Source organism: Chamaea fasciata, unplaced genomic scaffold, assembly GCF_029207755.1.
Source record: "Chamaea fasciata isolate MVZ Bird 193981 ecotype frontalis unplaced genomic scaffold, bChaFas1.0.hap1 SCAF_8, whole genome shotgun sequence".
In the NCBI taxonomy this organism is placed as follows: Eukaryota; Metazoa; Chordata; class Aves; order Passeriformes; family Sylviidae; genus Chamaea; species Chamaea fasciata.
In genome coordinates this window covers 25,052,050-25,075,287 of record NW_027094093.1, presented here as the reverse complement: position 1 = coordinate 25,075,287, position 23,238 = coordinate 25,052,050, and the positions used below count along the sequence as shown (strand labels likewise).

The 23,238-nt window shown below is 40.7% G+C and overlaps 1 protein-coding gene across 1 annotated transcript; it reads right to left on the bottom strand.

Moving 5' to 3' along the window:
• Positions 1-3,115: 3,115 nt before the first annotated feature.
• Positions 3,116-22,771, bottom strand: ERCC3 (ERCC excision repair 3, TFIIH core complex helicase subunit). The gene is made up of 15 exons (XM_066190201.1): positions 22,720-22,771; positions 22,429-22,634; positions 21,272-21,508; positions 20,574-20,623; positions 19,530-19,665; positions 19,156-19,320; positions 17,952-18,156; positions 16,649-16,963; positions 15,331-15,515; positions 12,486-12,688; positions 9,350-9,446; positions 9,042-9,159; positions 7,774-7,892; positions 4,379-4,531; positions 3,116-4,029 (listed from the first exon to the last, which is right to left on the bottom strand). The coding sequence occupies exons 1-15, from the start codon at positions 22,736-22,738 to the stop codon at positions 3,895-3,897; spliced, it is 2,343 nt and encodes a 780-aa protein (XP_066046298.1). The 5' UTR covers positions 22,739-22,771; the 3' UTR covers positions 3,116-3,894.
• Positions 22,772-23,238: the final 467 nt, after the last annotated feature.

The following is a 23,238-nucleotide window of genomic DNA, read 5'->3' as shown; positions in this document are numbered from 1 at the left end:
GAAATATGTTTTATGTAACAAGTCAGTTGGGACTTTTGTTATTTCAAACAAGTTGGAACACATGTCCCTTCACAGCAGACATGTTTCAGTTTTAGTTAACTTTTGCTATGTAACGGGATCACAGTATAAACTGAACTTGGCTTATTGATAATTTAGATTATGTATTATTTTTGGATAATTTGTCTTCAAACCCACAGTCCTGCTGTTCTCTCAGTCTAGACCCCCTAATGGTCTGATTAATTGTACTTTGCTACCTTCGTTTAGTTATTTCTAAATCCAATTTAAACTTGCCCTTCTCTTTGCATGAACCCTGACAAAGTTCAGTCGAAGCTCTGTGTCAATAACATTGGTATTCAGAGTCAATGGTTACATTATCATCTTACCAGGAATTCTGTTTTCTTAGAATTATTCTCACCTTTTAACAAGTCTTGGCTATATCTGGTTTGTAACTTTTTTGAACGTAATTTTATGATATCCAGTATAACAAATATTGTACTGTGTGTTTTAGATAACTGTTCAAGTAGCTACAAGTATAAATAATTTATAAGTATAATTTATGGACATAAAAGAGATTTGATTGGAGGCATTTAACTTTGCCCAAGTAACACCTTCAGCTAAGACTACACAGATATGCTCTTCAGAACATTTGCAAAGAAAAGCTGAAAAGGGGCTGCAGTATCAGAAATGTAAGCAAAAATTTTCAGTGTAGTTTAAAACCTTTTCACCAAAAAAGCCATACAGTTAGTCATAATTTTTGCCTTTTCTGACTCTCCTCAAACCCATCCTCTGAAAGATCCTTTAAGTTACTTCTATGGAATTTTAAATGCTTTCTTAATTATTTTTTTTCCTGAAAACAGGACAAATTTGATCTTCAAAGGCTAAATACTAATTGTATAGTGTCCCAAAAGAAGGTATTTACATCAGAACAAGTAAGCCAATGCCACTGTGATTTACTGTTCAGCCCTTAATAAAAACCCATGAATCTACTGTAAAGAAGTCAGTTCTAATTGCAGACTTCTTATAGATTTAGATCCTCACCCTGTGCCTCCTAGGGTGTATGACACTAAGTTATACCGAGAACCACTTGCCTTGAAGTCCAGAGTTTTAAACACATAAACTATGGCATTATGAAATATGACCACCAGGAGGGCGTAGGATTGGACTTAATGATCTCAGAGAATCCAACCCAATGATTCTGATTCTGATAAGGAGACAGAGCACATCAGACAGCTGTAGCTGGGTGCTTTGCTGAGCAGTAACACCCCATCATCACTGTGCCCTTTTAGTGTAGAATGCCATTTTAATGAGTAACAGCAGCACCCTTCAGGCATTAATATCTTCATATGGACACTTGCTGATTTACCACGAGAAAGGCACATAAACGCAAGCTTCAGTATTGTAGCCTATCAGAAACACAAACAGCAAATATTAAAAAAAGACAATTCCTGAAGAAGATTAAGTCTCCTTAGTGTGGAATTCAGACTAAGGAGGGGGCCAGGGAGCAGAGAAAAGGCTTTTCTTCCAGCAAGGAAACCTGAATTACATCCAAGAAAATCACACCTCCTCTATCCAGACTTCCAAGAAATAATTTACTTACCCGAGTTCACCTGCCTCTGGCACCACTCATAATCTGAATCACAATTCTGCCACACTATCTGTGTAGACAGTTTAGTTTCCTAGAGGGCTGGGATTACAGATCTAGAGCTGTCTACTGAGACCCCTGGGTCCATTGCCAGAATGCAGGAGTAGTGAGGAGCCAGCAGTTCCTCAGTGACCGACCTGCCCGACCCTGTTGTGGGACAGGCACTTCCACGTGCAGCAGCAACTCAGCTGTAGTGAGTAAATGCACCCTCTGCCACTTGCTGCTACAGCCTGGAGTAACAGCAGGAAGTAATTACCACACTTAATCTTATCAACATAATGAATTCTAAAGTTTGAATACCAAGATGCTATCACTGATGCATGGAGTCATTCATACCTCGTAAAATTACTGTGCTTTACTTGATGCTGAATGTACTGCATCCCACACAGATATTACTTAGAGGAGTGAGATCATTAGTCACGATTTACTGCACATGAACTACTGCGGTCCTCAATCTAGCTACTACTAATGATCCCAGTTTCAAAATAGGAATCAGTATTAAGCCATTTGCGTTTACTAGGTGGTTGCGGGCTTTTTTCAAGTTTATGAAGGGTGAAGAGTAGTTTCAAAGCAATTCATAAAGCTTTTTAGGAGAGAATTATGCAGAGGGACGCTGCCTGACTTGCTTAGTTACACCTCTGTCACATGCCCCTCTCGTTATACTTAATTACCATTTTGCTACTAACTGCTACTAACTAGAGCTGGTCCAAACTACTATCAGAAGTAAATCGTGCTTTAAACTGGGGAGAGGAAATCAGCACCAGAATACTGCACAATTATCCCTTCTGTATAAGCCACTCAAGTACTGCCATGGCTGGTTCCAGGTTGTGAGGCAGAAGACTCAGTACAAGAGAAAGAATCAAGTGTTATAGGGTAGGGCTCAGAGCCTAAACAAAGTTTAAACTGAAACAGATCAGTTCCCTTTATAAAAAATTAACTGATTCTGGTACAGAGACCAAAACCAAGCACCATCTGTTCTCAATTATAAAATGCTTCCAATATTTCCACATTCTCAATTTGTGAATTCATGCTAATAAGAAACAGAATTCAGTATTCTTCTGAAGCACATTTGCCATACAACCAGAATACCTGTACCATGCATGTTCCTTTCAGTATGGTCAACCTTTATACCAACCTATTTTCAACCAACAGAGGCTGTTCCTAAAGCTCTACAAACAACCAGCGAGATACCTCTTAATACCAAACCAAGTAGGGTGTTACATTACTAAGCAATGTCACTTAAAAAGCATTCTTCTGCCACAAACCACCACCATTTCTCCTACTGTTTTCTAGAATTATAATGCAGTCTTCATTAAAAAAAATAAACTCGGGAATTTTTCTTTCACACATTTCTTCCAACTCACCCTGTGAGAAGTCAGAATGCTTTTTGATTCAGTAATAATTTCTGTGGTGACAGTGCACTGTTTAGCAGTTATGAAGGTTTTATTGCATGGTTAATAAATAGAATATAAATAACAAGAGAAACAGCTTTTATTTGAGCAACTTCTCAACAGTAGGAGGAAAAATTAGGAAAATTAACTCAGAATTCATTTGTATTTACTACTAATGCTTTCCTGGAGTTTCCTTTGGAGACAGAGCCCCTCTTTCTTCTTGTCTTCAAGTAGTATTTCTGACTAATTTGTTAGAATTTTAATACAGGTAAAGTCACAAGTATAAATTAGTTCTCAGTTTAAAAATATAATGTAAAGTGCTCCTCTCAGGATTTGTTTAGCTCACTGAATGATTTTATTTAAGCATTTTGAAAAACAGTATATTGTTGAGCAGACATGAGAATCAGATAAATAATATTACATCAGTACAAACTTCATTTACAAAACCTTTTCAGGAATCTTCTGAAAAAGAATCTTCAGCTGATAAAAATAAAATCTATTAATTACCCTGAAAACCAGAAAAGTACTTCTCTTGAATGAAGTGGTCCATATACTTCTGCCATCTGGCCATGAGGAAATGAGGGCATAAGACAAGGAGCACAGTGCCACACAAAAAACTATGGGCTGTGACATATTTGTATCTTCAAGTTTCTAAAAATATTTTCATGGTAAGATTTAGTTCCTTCTTTGCTTTTCCATTCACCTATGAGAGCACATACATTGCTAAGTAAATATGTGGCTGTACAGAGGCATATAAAAGAGTCTTTTAAAGGACCTGTCGTGAATTTCAACTCCATTCTTTCAGCAACAGGAACAAGCACATGGATGCAGAGTTTCCCCAGGACGCCCGCGTGAAGGGCGTCACTTGCGGAAGCGTTTGAACAGGGGGTGGATGTGTTTGTTCGCAGACGCCTTGCTCCGTGAGGAGTGGTATTCCATGTAAACCGTGTCGTCTGCTCCCGACATGGAGCTCATGGTGCCTGCACGACGGGACACCTGCAAGTACAGGTATGTGCTTAGTATGTGAGCAGAGGTTTTCAAATATTTTCATTGCATGTAATGTAGCACATTTACTTCAAAATCTCTAGCAATAGATCTGTTAACTTCTCCTTCAAGTATGATGGAGAAGGACATGAATTCCATGTCTAATTTCTTCTGAGTGCCCAACAAGTGAATTATTCCAATAGCTAAAGACTAATGAAGATTAAAAAAATAAATCTGTTCTCTAATGTTTCACAAATATACCAGGCCATCAATGACAACATCACATTTAGAACAGGATGGAAATAAAATGGCTCAGTTCTATCCCACTTGTGATCATAATTTTCAAAGAATTCTTCATTACCTGAGCTGACTTTGAACCATATTCTCCAGCAACTACTTCCTCCTCAGCATCCAGGTCAGATGCTTGCAGGACTTTCTGGAGAAGCTGCTGCTGTTCTTCTTTGGTTGAAAATGAAAGTTCTTCCTCTTCCATGCCTGCCAGCTTTGTGATTACCTAAGAAACAGAGCACAGTACAAGGTGAGGGCTCTTCCTCCTCATAGTCAGCTATTCAAAACCAGGACAAGGATTTCTGATTCCATATCCTTTTGGAACTGTCTTCAACTTTTATTAATGGTTGGGACAACCTCACAGTACAGATAGCACAGATACATACAAAATCTTGCTAGATGATGTACTTATGCATACACACACATCTCCTGATATATTCTAGCTGGAAATGCAGAAGACAAATCTTTGGCAGGATGGTGGTTGGAAGAAGGAAAAGAAGAAAGAAAAGCTCTGGGCAGAGCATGTCAGCTAAACATTGTATATACCAGCTTCAGCAAGAACCTGAGCAAAGCACAGGTAACTAGATATGTATTCAATTACTGCAAGGTTAGTGTCCTGCTGTAGGCACTATATTTGTCTCATTTAAGAGCCAGTACTTTATATTTAACAGAAATAATCCATTAGCTCTGTGGAGACTTAGAATTTTAGCAAGAAGCATTCAGGACAATGGGGAAAAAAACCCTAAAAATTGAGATGTACAGCTGTTGTGAGACAGTGCAACAACCTGCAACAGAGCATCAGCCACAGAGCAAAAGGACTCTTCCAGCCTTTGAATACTTAAACACTGGGTAACTTCAGTGAAGCTTGTTCTCCTTGGAATTCTCAGTAACTCATCTGGTAACTGGGTGCAGGGCACATGTGACCTACAGGCAATGAAGTGCCATGGGCTCCATCAGCTGACAAACCTCCTCTTCTGAAGAACTGAAAAGATCTCAAGCTTCTGTAACAAAGCTTTACTACAGGCAGCTTACTTTCTTAATCATAGATATTTTGAAAATTTCACAAGAATTTTCCCTGTAGTTAAATGCTTTTTGTAAGCATATGTTTATACATAACAGTCAGTTTTGCCACTGTTCCCAACTTGACAAGGTTTTGAGAAAGACATTCTAATTGAGCCATTGATTATGTAGTGTTTTCCCTCCTCATCTTTTCTGCTTACCTCTTTAGTCAATACAATTAGAAACTTATTACCTTAGCAGTCTGGGCTGGAGCAGATCACAAAAACACTGTAAAAAACGTTTAAGGTAAAAGAAATCCATATTAGCTGCCAAGTACCATTTTTTAAAAATGGAATAGGGAAACACTGGAATGAATAATCAGTGCTGTGAGCTGTTATTTGTGGGAATTTCTCGTTTGAAAAAGGATGTTTTCCTGAAAAAATGTCCAAGTCTGAAGAATCCATTCATGGAAGGAATCAGTCCTATATGGCTAAAGAAACACAAAGGTACTCCTTGTTTATTTAAGAGGATATAAGCTATAGTCATCTAAAAAAATAAAGAAAAAGAAGTCACAAATATCCATTTGAAATTGCATTTGCCTGTTTCCAACTCTGGTTGCAAAACAGTGCTAGCATGATTCACAGGATGGAAAAGAATTCCCACTGCATCATCTTTAAGCTGTCCAACTGATGCTCTGTTTAAAAGTTACCCCCAACTCTTTAATATACAGAGTTCTTCTGCTACTGGTTTAAAATTTAGTATACACTACATTTGGTCTCTAAATAAAAATACAATACCATAAGAAAGGCAACTGGTTAGCTAACCAAAAAAAAAAAAAAAAAACAACAACAAAACCAAAACCAGCTAGCAGTACACTGCAAGCAGTAAATTGTAATAAGGCTGATATTTAAGAAGCAAAGACAAGATAGGTGGATTCAGCAAAAACATTACTCCAGTTCTGTTTTTGTGGAAAGGCAGAGAATGAAGCTGCTGAGAGATGGCAAGAAGAAAGTAAGTAACTTTTACCCTTTTAAACTAGTAATGAATTTTAGTTATTTAGGAACACAAATTCTGAAGGACAGGACATTAGCATTGAAATAATTACCTAAAGAAGATGTAGAGTCTCCATATTTGGAATACTAAGAAGGCAGACATCTACTGGGAATGGCATACACACAGTTCATCCTTGCTTGGAATGAACAAACACAATAGATGTTTTTTTGGACGTTTCTTTCAGCCCTATTATTCTTTGATGCCAGCTATGACTAAGTTTGGCAAACGTAAGAAACTAGATATTCTAATGTTTTGTTTCTAATCTGCAAATAAGGAACATTCCAGTACTGGTCAGCAAAAATGTTGCTCCAGATACTCAGCTGGCCACTTTGCACTGCTTTTGTCCCATATTACACCAAAGCTCCTAGGACTAAGAGCTCCTTCCTTGCAAAATGAAATCCCTCCATTTTAACCTCTTTCTTAGTTCTAGAATCCAGGGCATTCAAATGTAAGTAAAGAATTACACTAATCCTCCTGGCTATAGCCACACAAATGCATTTGCTGTAATTAGCTGCAGCCTAGTACTGATGTACAACTTCGTTGAAACACATTCACTATAAAGGGAAACAAAGTTTTCACCTATAAAGAACATGACAGGTCTGTTTCTAAAGAGCTCTTTCATGGGCTGGTCTTTCCAGAGCAGTGATTTTCTCCAGCCCAGCAGTTCAGGGGGATGTCCTGTACTGGTGCCTGATGCAGACGAGCCCTTGAACAGCCAGATGTGGGAGCCTTATTTTTCATTCTCCTCAGCATTGCTTCTCATCGGGAATGCTTCTAATCAGAGCAGTAAGCTCCAGTTTTTCAAAGGAATAGTTTACCTAAACCCAAGAGCTATCATTATACTCTTCTGCCTTTACAGCCTAACAGATGAGCATACAGGGCAATCCATGCATTAAAAGAAAAATAAATGAGATACACCATGAGATCTGTAATATGGAGGAGTTTTGGTTATATTTGGAAGGAGATAACATAGTGAAATATTTGTCTGAGACTGGCGCTCTTCGAAAACTGTCACTTAAGTTTTGCAAGTTGTCTAAATTGCGGCTGCCCGTTTTAACAACACCCAACACTGCTTTATGCAGCGCCAGTGTGACACTGTACAATGGAAGTCCTGCACAGATGGACAACTGAACAGCACAAACATAAACTAACCACAAAGGAACATGCACTGCACTCTGCAGGGTGCCTGCTTTGAAGTTACAACATTTACCTTTCCTGAAGCTGTACAAAGCTACTTGTATCTGCCCTCACAATAACAGAGGTGATAAAACCATACTTGAGCAGTTCTTGCTTGCAAGAAAAACCTTCATTAATGCATTCCACAACCTGAATTCTCAAGTACTGGACTGAACACTAACATTAAACAATATGAAAATTACATTCTTAGGCCTCAAGCATAATAAAGGGATGAGTTACCTTGAAGCTATAACCTTGATCTACAAGAAACCGTTGCCGTTTTGTTGAATATGCCATTTCCTGAGTGTCTTGGGATACAAGGGAATAAAAAAAGGCATTGTATTCCTCTGCAACCATGCCTAGGAGACAAAAGCATTCAGTGAGCAGTTTCATTTGGAACACTGTAATGAAGAACAACCAAGGAATAAATACTGAAAATAGGTACTTAAGTAACTTGTCCCCACAAAAACTATTTGCATTGTTTACCTGCATCCAGACCTTTTATAAACTGATTAACACAGCATGGGAACTCCTATTTTTGTTCTTAATAATTTGAGGATAGGTGAAAACACAAAAACAGAACAGGAAACGTAGACTAACACAATCACACAGGTGCTCTATGAAGAATCTGCAGCTTTATTCTGGTAGGCAAGGTGAAAGATAAAACTGTTTTTGTCTATTATGTCAAGAAGAAGTGAAAAGTCAAGAGAAAGGACCACAGTGCATGTCAAAAAAGTTCAACAGAAAAAGACAAAGGAAAAGTTTTATCCATGTGAATTAGAGTTTGCAGTGTTTTTGAATTTCAAAAGTGAAACGAAGATACTTAGCTAAGAATTCATAGCACTATCTGAAGACCAGCATATACCAGGCTGTGTATAAATTTTTTTACACTTACAGTCCTTAAGGTCTGTTACCCCAGTAATAGGGTTGTCTTTAAAACCCAGGGCAGGGTTTCACTAAGCCTTTGTCAATTCACCAACATGGGTTTTGTTTGCATTTTCAAACAAAGCCTTACCTGTAACAAGCACAAACTACACATAAGTGTGTGCAGAGCTTAAGTTTGAGTAGACAGTATTTTAAGAGTAAATGTTCTAAACAAAAAAAAATCCCTTTGGCCATGTTTTACAAAAACACATTAGTCAAAAACCAAATCCAATTTTTAAAAGCAAGTAATCTGCAGTATCAAAAACGGGATTTCTAGAGGCTTGCTTCTTAGAATAATACTTTGATTCTTCACAAACAATTTCATGTTGAAGAAAGTATCAAGGAAAGAAAGAGTGAGAGAATTGCCAAAGAACAGAAAGTCAGTTTTCTTTCAGCTTTTTTTGTCCTTTAGAAGTTTTCTCATCACTTTGTTTACTGACTCAGAGGATGCTTCATTTCCATTCAATGGTATATTCTCTTTGACTAAAACATAATGCAAGGACAGGATAAAGAAACCTCATGAACATCCAGTTTCTCCTGCTCTAGGATCCAAAGGCCCAGAGCCCAACCACCACCTCCTTTACCTTTTTTGGCTCTCAGCACTCGGCCCAGTCTTTGAGCCTCCTGCCTTCGTGACCCACCATGGGATGAAATCTGAATGAGCACATTGGCTTCTGGCAGATCGAAGGACGTGTCCCCCACCTGCAAGAGAACAGCACCCTCTGAGCAGTCTCTTATTTCCACATTTCCCCAGCCAACACTAAATACAAAGCACAGCTTTCTCTGTGAGCTGTGATATGAAGATGTCAAATGCAAACCATGCATGAGCAGCTGACTCTTAAAAGTTCACTCAAAAGATAGGCACAAGGAAACAGTGAATGTACTCCCTCACCTTGGAAATGAAAATAGTGTTGATTTTTGGATTGTGCTTGAAGTTTTGTAGAATTTGCATTCTTTCCCCTTGTGCAGTAGGACCATAGATATAGGGTCTGAAAAGAACACGACATATACAAATGAAATAAATTCAAGATTTCTCATTCACTTCTTATGAGGCACCATGGCAGGGAGTGCAGGACACATTTGAGCAGATGTGAAAACAAACCAGATTTTGGTACAGATTTCAGTTTACTTTTAGCTTGTTTGGCTCTTCATGGCAGCTGCCCAGGGGTTTGTGGAAACCTCTGCAGCAACCCAGTCAGCCAGAAAGAAATTCTGACAGTTACAAATGTTTTGCAATTACGTGCACCAATGAAGCTGTATATCAACAGACTGACTGCATTTGCTAAGCCTACATGAAAGACTAAAGGCAGCTGTTTAAGAGATTTTTTTTCCTCAAATGTACTGAGTTAGCACATTTACAGCTGCAACCTTTGCTTCCTATTTAAACACTTGAAAATATAGGCTTCTCTATCAAGGATACGCTGGGTTTCACAAACGGGCTGCTGGTTCTAGGAAAATTATTTTTGCTTTTAAAGCTAACCTCTTGCCCCTTTGAATACCTTCTGGGCCTACTGAAACGAGAAAAAGGCCTCAAACACTTCATGAGCAGCTCACAGTGACATTTCACCTATGGTTTCTAATGTCTGACAATGAATTACATTGAACATTTAATGTCTCAATCCCGAAGGCTCACACAAACTCTCAGTCATCCACAGACTTCATGAGTAACTTGGACTGCTATGAATTTTCCAGTGTCTGGCTGTTTTATTTCTGCCTAAGCAGAGTTAAAAAACCAAAAAGCTAAAAAGAGCAAAGCCCACACAAAAACAGTGAGCTGCATGCAAGATGGCACTGCCACTGCTTTGTCATCTGCTGCACTACTTTTCCAAATGCTGGTTACCAGGCATCTCCAAACAACAGGAATTAAGTTTTCCAATTACTGTTTTGTTCACATTTCCATAAATTATTTTTAACACAAGGAACCAAACTCAAATTTTCCATTTAGTATTGCACATACATGAGTGGTAGCTGAACATAAACATGGCAGTGTACAGGACTAAGGTTTTCTATTCTTATCAACTAATCCCTGTGCACTGGCTGCTCCTGCTTTCATTTCTACAAACTTTATTCCAGGGTTTTTTACAAAAAAATCCTAGTCATCTCTCATCTAATTCTTCTGTTTAGTGTATTTAAATAGACTTTACACTATTTAGTGTATTTTAGCAGACTTTAAAGTGCTAAATGGATTCTTTTTTTTAATGACTCATTTTCCTCACTGCAAAAAGACATTTGAGGGATTTACAAAGATAGATTGGTCTCTCATTAACTGGCATAACTGACAAAACCACAGAGGCACAGTCCTTCAGAAAGTGATTTAAACATATTCCTAACACCAGTAAAGCCAGTCAGTTTATGAGCTATGCTATACTGGATGATAGACTCACGACAGAGGGAAAGCTGGCCAAGCAAATTTGGATTCTCTGGCCCCAAAAACTGCAGTCAAAGTAATTCCTGTCATGAGCATGGTCTTTCCATGATGGTTCCCCCACTACCAAGGGCAAGGGGGTTAAGGAAGAAGCCAGGAGAGACAGCAAGACCATGGCCACCTTTCCCCCCATGGGAGGGCAGTGGGAGCTGTGCTCCTGCTAGGCACACAGCCATAGCACTCCTGCTGTACCCACGGGGCTGCTCCACACATGGAATTCCGGCCCTGCACAAACTAACTGTTCCCTTTGGTTCAGCCTGCTCACAGCAAACTGATACAAAACTCTCTGGTTAAAACAAAGGCTCCCCCTCACCTTTGTCCAGCACTGCAAGCTTCCTCTCTTTTTCTAAGAGTGACAGCTAGATAACCTATAGCTCCATAAATGATGTGAGAAACACAGAATTCACTCCACAATATAAAAAGGGGCCACTTGCTACTTCTTCAACTGGTTTTCCTGCCACACTTCCACAGCATCTACCCCACTTAAAACTGCTGTGCTCTGTAGCATCCCCCCCTCCCAGCACTGCCTGTGCTAAAGCCTTTGTCTGTTGTGCACTGAATACTGCTAGAGACATTCCAGAAGCATCATTACAGCTAATCTCTGTCCAGACAGATTAAAAAAATGATGAAAGAGACCACGGGTGTTGGAATTCATCCAGCACCATTAGCTCTGCTTGCTATTTGATGTCACAGCATGCCAGCACAACACGGCCCCTTAAACTGCAGTCAGAACCGATCATGAATTTTGTAAAGTGTAAGGCTTGTTTGTGGTTTTGCTAAGGAGTACTGCTGAAATTCCTAGACATGAAATCATACACCATCAAAATGCCCCACAACTTCCAGCAAGCAAGGCATTATTTGGGCTTGTCAAAGAAAGAATGAGGCCAGCTTATATGTTTCCCAATAATCACTCTATGCCCGATCCTGACAAACTCTCCCTGACTGTCCCTCCCCAAATCCTACCAACAGACTGATGCTGACCCCTCATTAAACCCTGTTTGCACAACCTCTTGTAACTACACTCATGTTACAGTCATTTAAGGTAACCAAGGAGCTCTAGGGAGAAATGTCCTTTAGTTTATTAAACAATTACTGCAGTTCTAGGTAGGGCACTACTACAGCACAGATCCCAAAAAAGCTTGTCTTAGTTTTTTTAGACAGGGGTAAGACCTTTTGAGAACCTGAAGAGGAAGGCCCTGGGTCTCAGGACATCTTTTAAGATCCAGAGAGTATATATTAGAAAACCTTTGTCTCAGGGAGACACGGGAAGCTACCATCCATTAAAGAAACTGTTCTAGTAATATTTCTAGAAGCCCCTCATTTTTCCACTGGCTTTTACTGATTAAAAAAAATAAAAATACTAAATCTTTCACAAAATCCTGGATGTAAGCTTTTCTGAAACAAATGCTTAACAGAGACTCTTCAAATACCGAAATTATGTTGCAGTGCCAATAAGGTCCATCCAAAAATAAACTTCTGAGCTTTTTATGCAGGAGAACTGGAGTTACAGCATTACAAAAACCATTAAAGACTATTGAAAGCTGTGAGACTGCAAAGAAATTGTCATGGAAGGAGGAAAACAACATTGGTTGTGAACACTTACTTCCCAAGTCTGACTGCATATTCCTTCAGTGCAAAGACATTGTCAGCAAAGACGATGATTTTATCGTTCCGTCGCTCATGAAACTTAATCAGGAACTGACAGGCTCTGAATTTATTTGGGTTCATGGTGTAGAGCAGTATCCTTTTCTTTGTTTTAATAGCTACATATTCTCTGTAAAATTCAGGTGACATTGGGCACCAGACCTACAATTAGAAAACACACACAAAACAAAGTAGCACTCTGTTATTTACTTATTTAATCTCTGTGGGAACTGAAAAGATATTAGGGGATGGCAATGCATCAGAACTTTCTGTATAGTGCAGGTCACAGATTTTAACACAGTCATTTCTGTACCAAAATGAAAGCTACCAGTTAGTGAAGTCTCCTGCACTGCTAAAATCTGCTTTTCCAAAATGTTTTGGCATTGAGATCCACGACAGAAATAGGCAATGGGACTGGAACAAGACTGAAAGATAGTTATTTTATGATCACACTTAAATAATTTACTGAACACTACTACTTACAAAGTAGTAATTAAGGGAATGAACTGTCTGTGTAATCACCCTTTCACAACAGTTAAAGCTTTTTCCCATAAAGACTAATTTTCATCCATATTCTGAAAGCTAAGACAGATTTTGTCTTCATTATAGAACAAATTCACCCATCTTTCTTCATATATCCACAAAGGAGTGACCTTTAAGTTAACAGCTATTGAGTCTAGAACTTCCAAAACACTAGGATTGATTAGATGTTTACAATAGACAACAACATCACCCCAGGATACTTGAGCAATTCTTCTATTATGTAAATAACAACCACAGTACTTCAATAAGTCTAGGCTTTTCTACTGTAGCATAAAAAAAGAAGACATTATGAAGTTTAAGCCAATGAAGTGACACTATTGATAACATCTGATACTATCCATGGGGCATAAATTTAGGAAACATTCAGTCCGCTGTACATGGGTTATTCCCTCATATCCATTGCACAATAGAAATTAACAAACTACCACAGAGAAAGCCTCTTTCATAACCACCATTCAGCTAGGGAGGTTAATGACAATGTACAGTTTATTTAAACACCAGGAATTGTTCTGCACTGATAAGACCTAATTTTTTATTTCAAAACATTTTTTCCAGTGAGTTAAATGCCAGATGATACTTTTATTATCCTCTGACTAGATTAAATTCATCCACTGAATAGGCTCTGTTTTTGTATGCTGTCTACATGCAAGACTTAAAACTCTTGAAGCAGAAGACAATTACATTAAAGTGACAATGAGATACAAATATTGAATAATTGACTGCAGTAAAAAATTTCATCTATTGCTCAATGCCTCTGACTGCATGGCAAACACATGTACTTTGTATTTGCACTCTCTTCTGGATTAGGAAATGGGTAAGACCTACTTCTCACCCCAATGACATTTTCATTTTTACATTTTGCAAGACAGGCACTCCAATCTAAAGACTTAGTATAGCTGCTCAGAAAGGGATTATTTGTAAATTACAAGACTCTGAAAGAACAGGTAAAGAACAGGTTTTTTGGTCTTTTTTTAAACTTTGTGTAACTTTTTAAACTTAGCTGCTCATTCTCTTTAGAGCACTGAAAGAGCAACACTGTTGACCTGCCCTATGAGACATCGGCACTGCCCTCTCTGGCCACCTGGGAAGAACTGCACTTAAAAATGAGCCAAACACCTTTCCTGGCTGAGGGGAATAAAGCAAGCTGATGAATGATGCTACTCCCCAAGGAAATCCAAACAGATATGCAAAGCAGCTGTGCACGTATTGGACTCAACACCACGCTTTTTTATTCTTTGCTTTTGGTAGAGTCATTGAATGTTAGTTCAAAACACCGGCCTAAGGAATATAAACTTGCAGAATTTTCCCATCATTCAGAACCAAAGGCAGCCCATGCTTCATTTTTCAATGACTAAAGGGCAGTTCAGGGACTGAGAATTTTGCTTGCACAGCAGAACTAACCAAATGCAAATCTGAACTGGAGGACTGGTTACTTTCCCTTCAACAGTCATTTTCCAGCTGCCTTTCACCTGCATTCTATGAGTTCAAAACAGTGGGTGTTTTTCCTCCTTGCAAACCTCCAGTTTGCACAGTGTTCACAAAGAGAACAGCAGACCTGCATCTGCATCTTTTATTCCAGTACCAGAGTTAGGGAGAATTGCATGAAATTAGCAAGACAGGCTTAAAATAAACAACCACAACAATAACAACAACAAAAAGCAAAAAAAAAAAACAAAACCCAAAAACAAATAACAAACAAGGACAGAAAATCCCCACAAACAACAGAGGGTAAAAAAAAAAACAAATAGACAAGAAACCTTTGTAGAACTCTACCATAACACATTGCAGCTACTAAAACTTTACTTCCATTCAATGGGAGACCAGATAAGTTCACGAAAAAGCAATCCTCTGACGCTTACATGGAAATCTTGTAAATAACAGAGAGCTTGGAGAAAGTTATACTCTTCCCTAAGTATCTTCCATGTCAATTATCAGAGACAACACATTGAATTAGGCTTTCCAGAAAGATTATTTTAAGATTCTAATGTGTCTGTGTGAAAGATTTTCACTTCTTTTGATAACAGATTTACCTCTCACCCATATGCTGGAAAGAACAGAGGTCACACCTTTATACTGGAAAGAATGGTGAGATCCAGTCATATGTTTTCAAGTTTCATATGTTCAGGCTTGAAATAAGCAGGTGTTTTGTTATGGGTTTAAAATTTCTACTATCCTTCTTTGTTATAAGAGCTGCATTAATTATTTTCAACTTTATAAGCACACTAAATAAAAACTAATAGTACCAAAAAGCAGAGCATCACCTCAGCACACTGGACTTTAGCAATGTAGCCACTGTTCTGCAGCTCCATCCAGTTGGCTTCATAGAGCTTTGGTCCGATCAGGAAGTTCAGGTCAACAATTTTATCATCTTCTCTGACCAGGGTAGCAGTCAGCCCCAGTTTACAGTGAGCTTGTACAATAGTGAGCACACGTCTGAACATTTTTGCTAAGAAATCCAAGACAAATTTTTTGTTAACTTTCCTGAATGGTTTTAGAAGATAAATACTGCAACTTTGAAAGACATTTTCATCAATTCCTGAACAAAAGGCAAGCACAGCATTGGGATATCATACCCCATTGCACACACATTCCTAACAAATCTGTGTTACAACAAAACTTCATAGTGATTGCAGCCTTACTTTGCAGTGTCAAGTGTACTCTGAAAATCCCAGAAAACCTTCTGGCATCTTTATCATTTCCCATTCCCCAAGAGAAAATGAATATATTCAGAGGTTACATGGTTTGGTTTGGGTCTCTATTATTTCCTAGCAAGAATTATGACACATGGACCCTTGGCTCACTGTCACATTCAGGACTTGCAGGATATGGCAGAATTACTCATCTTTAGTGTTGCTAGAGATCACAGAGGAGCTGCTTTCCCTTCATTTCTATGAAACCAAACAAGAACAAAAGTGACAGAAGAGTGCCAGCACGATGCTACTTTGATAAAATGGCAAATAATCACCAAGGTCTACTTCCGAAATCCATTACTTCAGTAGACACCAAAATATATTCAAATAAGAACAAGGAAGAAGAGTTAACAGAATCTTGGGTGGGTTTTTAGCCAAGATTATTCCATGGACACCTCAATAGTACATTATTGCTTTCTAGTAGTACAGATCTCAACTACATGGCAACTTTAAAGACAACAGTTATTTCTGGATGTTAATCACTATGGTTACTCATAGATAATAAAAGCTGGCCTGCACTGCCACTGAATACAAGAGAAGGCGGCAGATTAATTCCTCTCCTGTTTAAATATGTCTACAGCAAAACTACACAAATGTAATTCAGATATTTTAAGAGCACTTTATCAACCTACAAGGAGGAACTTGTACTTTGTATTGCTATTACAGAAAACACAGTGTCTAATTTGAAGGGTTCCAGAAAACCGGTGGTCAGTTAAACTATGGAATAACAGGGGAAAAAAAACCAGAACAAGGCAGTTTACTTATCTCAAAACCCTGAGCCATAGGTTTACTCACTACATTAATCATGAGAAGAACAGCAAAAAAACCTCCACTTCTACAAGAACAGAACAACATTAACAATGTGTGCAACATGGAAGATTTGCATTACCAGGGATGGTATGGACTTCATCCAGTATCATAAGGCCCCACTCTTGACTTTTAAGCCACTCCATCACTCTTTCTGCTTCCCAAGACCTTTTTGTCGTGTGCCCCAACATGGAATACGTGCTGATGGCAACAGAACAGCCAATGGGTTTGTCTTTGGCATCAGATGTGAAGCGACAAATCTGGCTGTCGTCGATGGTGGACCACATCTTGAACTGGGCCTTCCACTGCTCCACAGACACAGCTGAGTTCCCCAGCACCAGGCACCGCTTGCGCACAGTGCACGCAGCCGTCACCCCCACCAGAGACTTGCCAGCACCTGCAGGGCAGGAGGAGTGACACTCATTAGTCATCCCTCACACACCACTGGGGTAGGAGGAGAACAAAACAAAAGAGCAAAGGAAAACCGTGAGAGGATATGAAATCATGCAAAGGCAAATTTCTTTATTGTTTCTTTGCTACAATAGTCTTAAAGAGATCAAGTATTCGCTTCTTAAAAATACAGCTGGATTATCTACAGGACACTACTGTATTTCCTCAAGAAAATAATTGTAAACAAAGGCTTTGACAATCAGAAGCAATCATTCTAATGCTTTTTTAATTTCAAAAGAATGTTAAATTACAGGTGGCTACAGAAATCTTCCCTAGGGGTGCTCTATTCAATTGTCTCTGCCAGTTACCACATCCCCCATAAAGCAAGTCCTTAAATATTCCCAACCTTCACACTTCTCCAAGCACCCCTCACACATTCTCAAGGTCCTCATCACACGTCCCTCCTCCTCCCCCAATACTGAGGGTACTGGCACACAGTCTGCTGTTAGCTCCTTTTCCCCATTTTCTGTAGGCTGTGTCAGTCAGCATGTTCCTCATTTCTGCCTCAATCTCCCCTGCCCAGCGCTTGTGCACACAAGCTTTTTTCTTCTTTGGATGCCCCTTTATGCCACCTTTGTATTCCCAGCTCCCCTCAGCTTCCCTATTCTCAACCAAGGAACAAATTCCAGTGCCAACAGCTTTACATTTCACAGGAAGATGAGCAGAGGTGGCAGAGGGCACAGTGGAAGCACAGCAGGCAGAGTGAAGGTACCACAGCTGCTCCACAGCCCCTGCCAGGACACTGGCAGCTCTGTGACCAGCTCTCCCTGAGCATAGCCTCACCACCAGCTCAATAGAAACCATTAGGATTCTGCACACTGGGACCAGAAGAGTCCCTGCTGCTGTCTGAAATCCAGGCAGCTGTCATCGTTGGAATTCTCTTTACTACAGGCAAATAAAGAACAAATTGTCTAACTACTAACACAGAAACTTACCACATGGCAAGACAATAACACCAGACCTGGCTCGTCCATTCCCAAACATTTTCCTTAAGCTTTTCTCTTGATAGGGCCTGAGGACTGCAGTAGGTTTCAGATCTATATTGATATCAGGATTCACAGAATCATTTCTGAAATCATATTCTGCCAGCAAGGGATACTCCAAATGGATACAACGCTTCTGAAGTTCTTCAATCATCTCCTGAACAGGAAACAAAGCTTCAATTGATAAATTCTCCACATTTGAATTAATTTCTTTTCCCCTAAAAACAACTAGGTTACATAGTACCAAGTGAAGTTACATTTTTTTTTAATGCTTATGAAGTCTGCAAGAGCTAAGGTTCATTCCAGAAACTTTTCCTGTGATTGCCCCACCCCTTGAACATTTTGAAGGACAGTTAGTATTAGAGAGAGCTCTTTAGGCAGATGGAAGAGCATGACACATTCAGCTCAGATTGATGCTTACCCAGCAGAGACTGAACTACACCCTGAAGTCCTGCAATGAAGAGTTTGGTAACAGAAAGAAAAGGTTCTCTATGTTACACAAAGCTGCACATCTGTATCTCTGAAAACCTCCATACCTTGTATGGGAGTTATTCCAAGACAACGACAGGCTGAATCAGTCACCAAGATGTTGTTGGTTTGGGTTGGCTTTTTCAAATAAGCAAAACAGCTACTAAGTTTTCCTTTTCTAAATTCCTTTTTCCCCCACTAAGTAATCATTAGAATCACCAAGCACAAAAACAACTTGAAGTTCTATTAGAAGCTCTCAGGAGGACAAGCAAGGACTGTGCTCCAACCTCCAGCTCCCCTTCTCAAGTCATGAAACTGGAACCACCAAGAAGGAATTCCTTCTGCAACCATAAATTACAAAACAAAAGCAGGAGGCAAAATAAAGCTCTCTGAAAGCAGCCCTCCACTGAATTCTCATTTTGCACTAAGTAATAATAATCTTGCACTGAGCCACACACATGACACGAACCTCCTGAGTCCCTGCAGCCTCTCTGGCCTGAGCATTGCGCTCTGCAGGTTGGGAAGGAACAACACCCAGACTGCCACCCTCTAAGAACTCTAAACTTTGGAAGATAAAAGGAAAGAAACGTTAAATAACTTCCAGTGATCTCTACTACCAAACAAAGAGGCACAGTAAGTACTTCCTAGTGAATTCTCATGCTTATGTGCTTCTGTGCAATATTCCTACTTGCTTGACTTCAAAAGACACCGTCTGTGTCTCCTCCTCCTCCTCCTCATCTTTGTCCATCTGTTCATAAAACTCAAATAAGTCAGCTGGGACATCTGGCTTATTCTGAGCATCTGTTCCCTGTGAAGTTGATGGACCAAGGCCACCTTCACTGGATTTGGAAATCTGAAAGACAGGAACATGAATTTTCACCAAAGGTTTCATTAGAAACACACTCTGGCTCCCCTCTTCCCCCCAAATTTGGGCTCATTAAAGAGGCAGAGTTTGTTGCTGGCAGAATGAAGCTGATACAACCAATAAATAATAGCAACTCCAAACTACTCAAGAGTTTGCCTCCAGTCACTGCAGTAATTTTAGAATATAGTTGGACATACCGCTGATTTACTTGTGAATGTCTCTGTAATGAGCTCTGTCTCTTCACCTTCAGCATTTCTCAGGCGACATTCTTTAATTACAGGGTCTTGCAGAAGCTGCTGAATGACATCAGGGTGGGTACTTTCCACAAAATATCTAAAATGAAAGAACAAAGGAAAACATTTTTATGAACTCATCAACTGAATAACTCACAGAAAGAGCAGCACAGATGATTAAATGCATAGCTGTACCAGATATACTCTCAAGCATCCAATCTTGGGGTGCTAATTTAAAAATAAAAACTTTTAGAAGATGCCTCACACCAAAAGCACCATGTACCATGCAGTCATCACTCCATCTTACTCAAATGTTCTCTAACCTAACACGAGTGGCAAACTCCAGCAGAAATGCCCACACAGACCTCTCACACGCACATCTTATTTGTGACACGCAAGTGAAGTCAACTGTTTTGAGACTGAACTGAGTGTGTGAAAATGCCACACGTGGTGTTTTCAAGTCACGTCCACAGCACCAGAAAAGCCCAAAAGACTAAACCCCAAACTTCCAAAACACAAATCACCTAAAAATTTAAAACTAATAAATCATGGAGATTCCTCAATGATGATGCTGGTTGGAGATCACAAAATATGTGCTGACTTCTCCAGGCCCCTTCCAGCATTATCCTCTAGCTTTAAAACAAATCTGATTCAATGCAGACACAAGCACCCACCTCTTGCCACTGGATTTGCTTATCTTTCCCAAATGATTTGAAAACCTCAAAGACATATTGCAAGTCCAAGCAATAAAGAAACAAGCTATAATATCAAATTTGCAACCTATTTTTAAAAATGTGATGATAACCAGTACTAGCTTAGGACAGCCAAACACAATTCCTCAGCCAATGTATTAAATACTTCCAGAAGCTGTAAAAGTGATACCTGAGAGCTGCTGCACTCAGCTGGCAGTTGTGAGACTCCAGAGCTCCTGAGAGCACTCACTCACTCAAACACAGGTGTGCATTTGGAGGGCTTCCTGCCACAAGAGCTAAGGAAGAAGCCACTTACCTGTTGTGTTTCAGAACCAGCTTCACCTTCCCATAGCTGACGGTGCACAGCTACAAAGAGAGCAGTCATTAGGAACATGCAAATGAAAGACTCCATGTTTAGGACCAAACATAGCAATGGCTTAAGGTCTTTGTGGGGAAGCACCTTACCACAAAACATTTACTAGCACTGCTTTTATGCTCATGGAACAATGTAACAGAAAATACCTGAAAAGCATTTTCAGAAGATGCTCACATCATCTCACACAGGAGATCAGGCACAGATACTCACTCACCTTTTATACTTAATTTCAAACTGTTTCCAAGACTGTGAGAACACATTTGCAGGACAAGGCAGCCTGTCTTACAGTGCCCCACTATTACAGACTGCTTCCTGCATTCTCAATTTTCCTTCAGAGCAAATCTGAGGAATCTTTCCCCATGTACAAGTCATACTGGCTGAAATTATCTACGTAGACACTTAAATGTACTTTTTGTAAATCCCACAAAGGATACATTATGAAAATAGTATGTGTGCAGCAATATCATATACAAAAAGACAGAAAAAAAAATAACATTCTCCTGAAAAAATGACTGAAGAGTAAGACAGTTAAAAGTGATGAATGATTAAAAAATAATAAATCACTTGGGCAGAGGCAGCAGGAAGGGCGTTCCTTAGTAGAAACAAATGTATTTCCAATGCCAGTAAAATAGCCTTACCTTGATAAACTGAATTATTCCATCTGGGACACCAGTCTTGCTGAGTTTCTGCAAATACTCAGTGATGTCACTTGTCTGTAAGCCCACACTCACAGCAGCATACAGGGAGTAAGCAGTCAGCTTGTACTCGTGAATGTGGGTGGGTCTGCACACAGGCTCAGCAATGGCAACCAGAAAGTCCTGTGCATATTTGTAAACTGGAGAAAAGGCTTCCAAAAATATATGGCCATCGGGAGCCTACAGAAACAAGAAGAAATGCTGGAGGCACAACAGCATTAGTTGAACTGAACCTCATATTAAAGTTACAAGAAAAAGAATAACCGTGTAACTTTTGTCTTCTGAAAATGGTCCAGGAATTAATATGTTCATGTTCCTTCTATGGCACTATGAATAAACCACACCCAGATCACTAAAGTTTTCCCAGACTGACATGCTGGGGCATTCCTTCTTTTTTAATGCTGAAGAAATGGCTTGGGTAGAGGCAAGCTTCCAGTCCCATTCCCCTGGAACAACAAAACTCCTTGCTCGTTTTACGCAGAATGAATGAATGAATGACATCGCTTGGGTGTCACAGCACTAGGTGCCTGTACAGCACTCGGTGACAGGCACCCTGCAGACGCTGGCTGGGAAACCACCCAGATGCTTGAGGAAGATGCTCGGCCACACCTTGGGCAAGTTTACTGACGTCCCTTTCAAAGGGCAGAGAAAACAAACGGCACCAGCTGCAGAAGATGAGGCCAGCCTGTCTTAAAGCTGCTTCACTTCAACATACAAACCCTGTTGCTGTATCACTGCAGTGACAGATCCCTCCCGTGTCATCAGCCAACGCGCTGTTCTAACAGCCCTCCCCGGATGACTGCCCAGGTGCTGCTGTGCCCTGCCCGGTCCGCAGCACACCCGCGACAGCGGGGACCCCCCGCCTGGAGACTGCTGGGGCTGGAGCAATTCCCTGGACACTGCCGGGGCTCCCGTCCCGGCTGCCCCCGCACAGGCGCTGCATGGAACACACCCGCCCCGAACCGCATCAAATCTCGCTCCGGGCGTGCCCGAGCCTCTCCACCCGCACACTCCGGCCGCCCCTCAGCGACCGCGGCCCCCGCGCGTCCCACCCTGAGGCACACGGTGACAGCGGCCGCGCCGCCCCCCCGCGCACGCACCACCCAGAGGGGCCGCGAGTTGTGGTCGGCCTTCAGGGGCATCTGCAGCCGGTAGTCCTTGGCGCCGTACTCGTCCACCTTGGTGCCGCTCTCCTCCACCTGCTTCCCCGCCGCCGACGGCACCGCCTCCTGCGGCTCCTTCCCGGCACCTTCGTCCTCATCGTCTTCGTCGTCATCGTAATGGCGCTTCTTGGACTTCTTCTTATCTGGGAGCAGAGCGGGAGGTGTGAGGAGCCCGCCCAGGGTCCCCCCTCCCCGGCCCGGCCCGCGCCGCTCCCCAGCCCCGCTCACCCCGCTCCTTCCTGCCCATGGCCGCCGCGCGCCGCGCTGCGCCCGCCCGCGCGTCACTTCCGCAGGGCAGCGCCGCCAGGGGAGGAGACACCATCGGCTCTCCGTTCCCGGGGCCGCCCCCGCCGCGGGGAGACGCGCGGGCGGGCACGGGGCGGGGCCTCGGGCACGGGAGGCAGCCACACCCCGGGCCACGCCCGCACCAGCAGGAAATGAGGAAAAATAATTAAAAATTAATAAAAGAAATTGAACTTCCGGAAAACGCACCGTAAGTAACAATAAAAATGCCAACTCGGAACTGAGATACGAGAGTGACATTGCGCAGCGTTCTGAAGTACAGAATTCTTAAAAGAGAAATCACACTGTTGTCCCTACAGAGTGTTTTAATATATTTCTAAGTACAATTCGTGTCTGATTTTGGAAATACAAATACATTTCGAATGGTTAAAAACAAAAATTAAAAAAATATTTTGAACATCAGCCAGCTGAAAATATATTTATCTAGTAAATCATCTCTCAAAG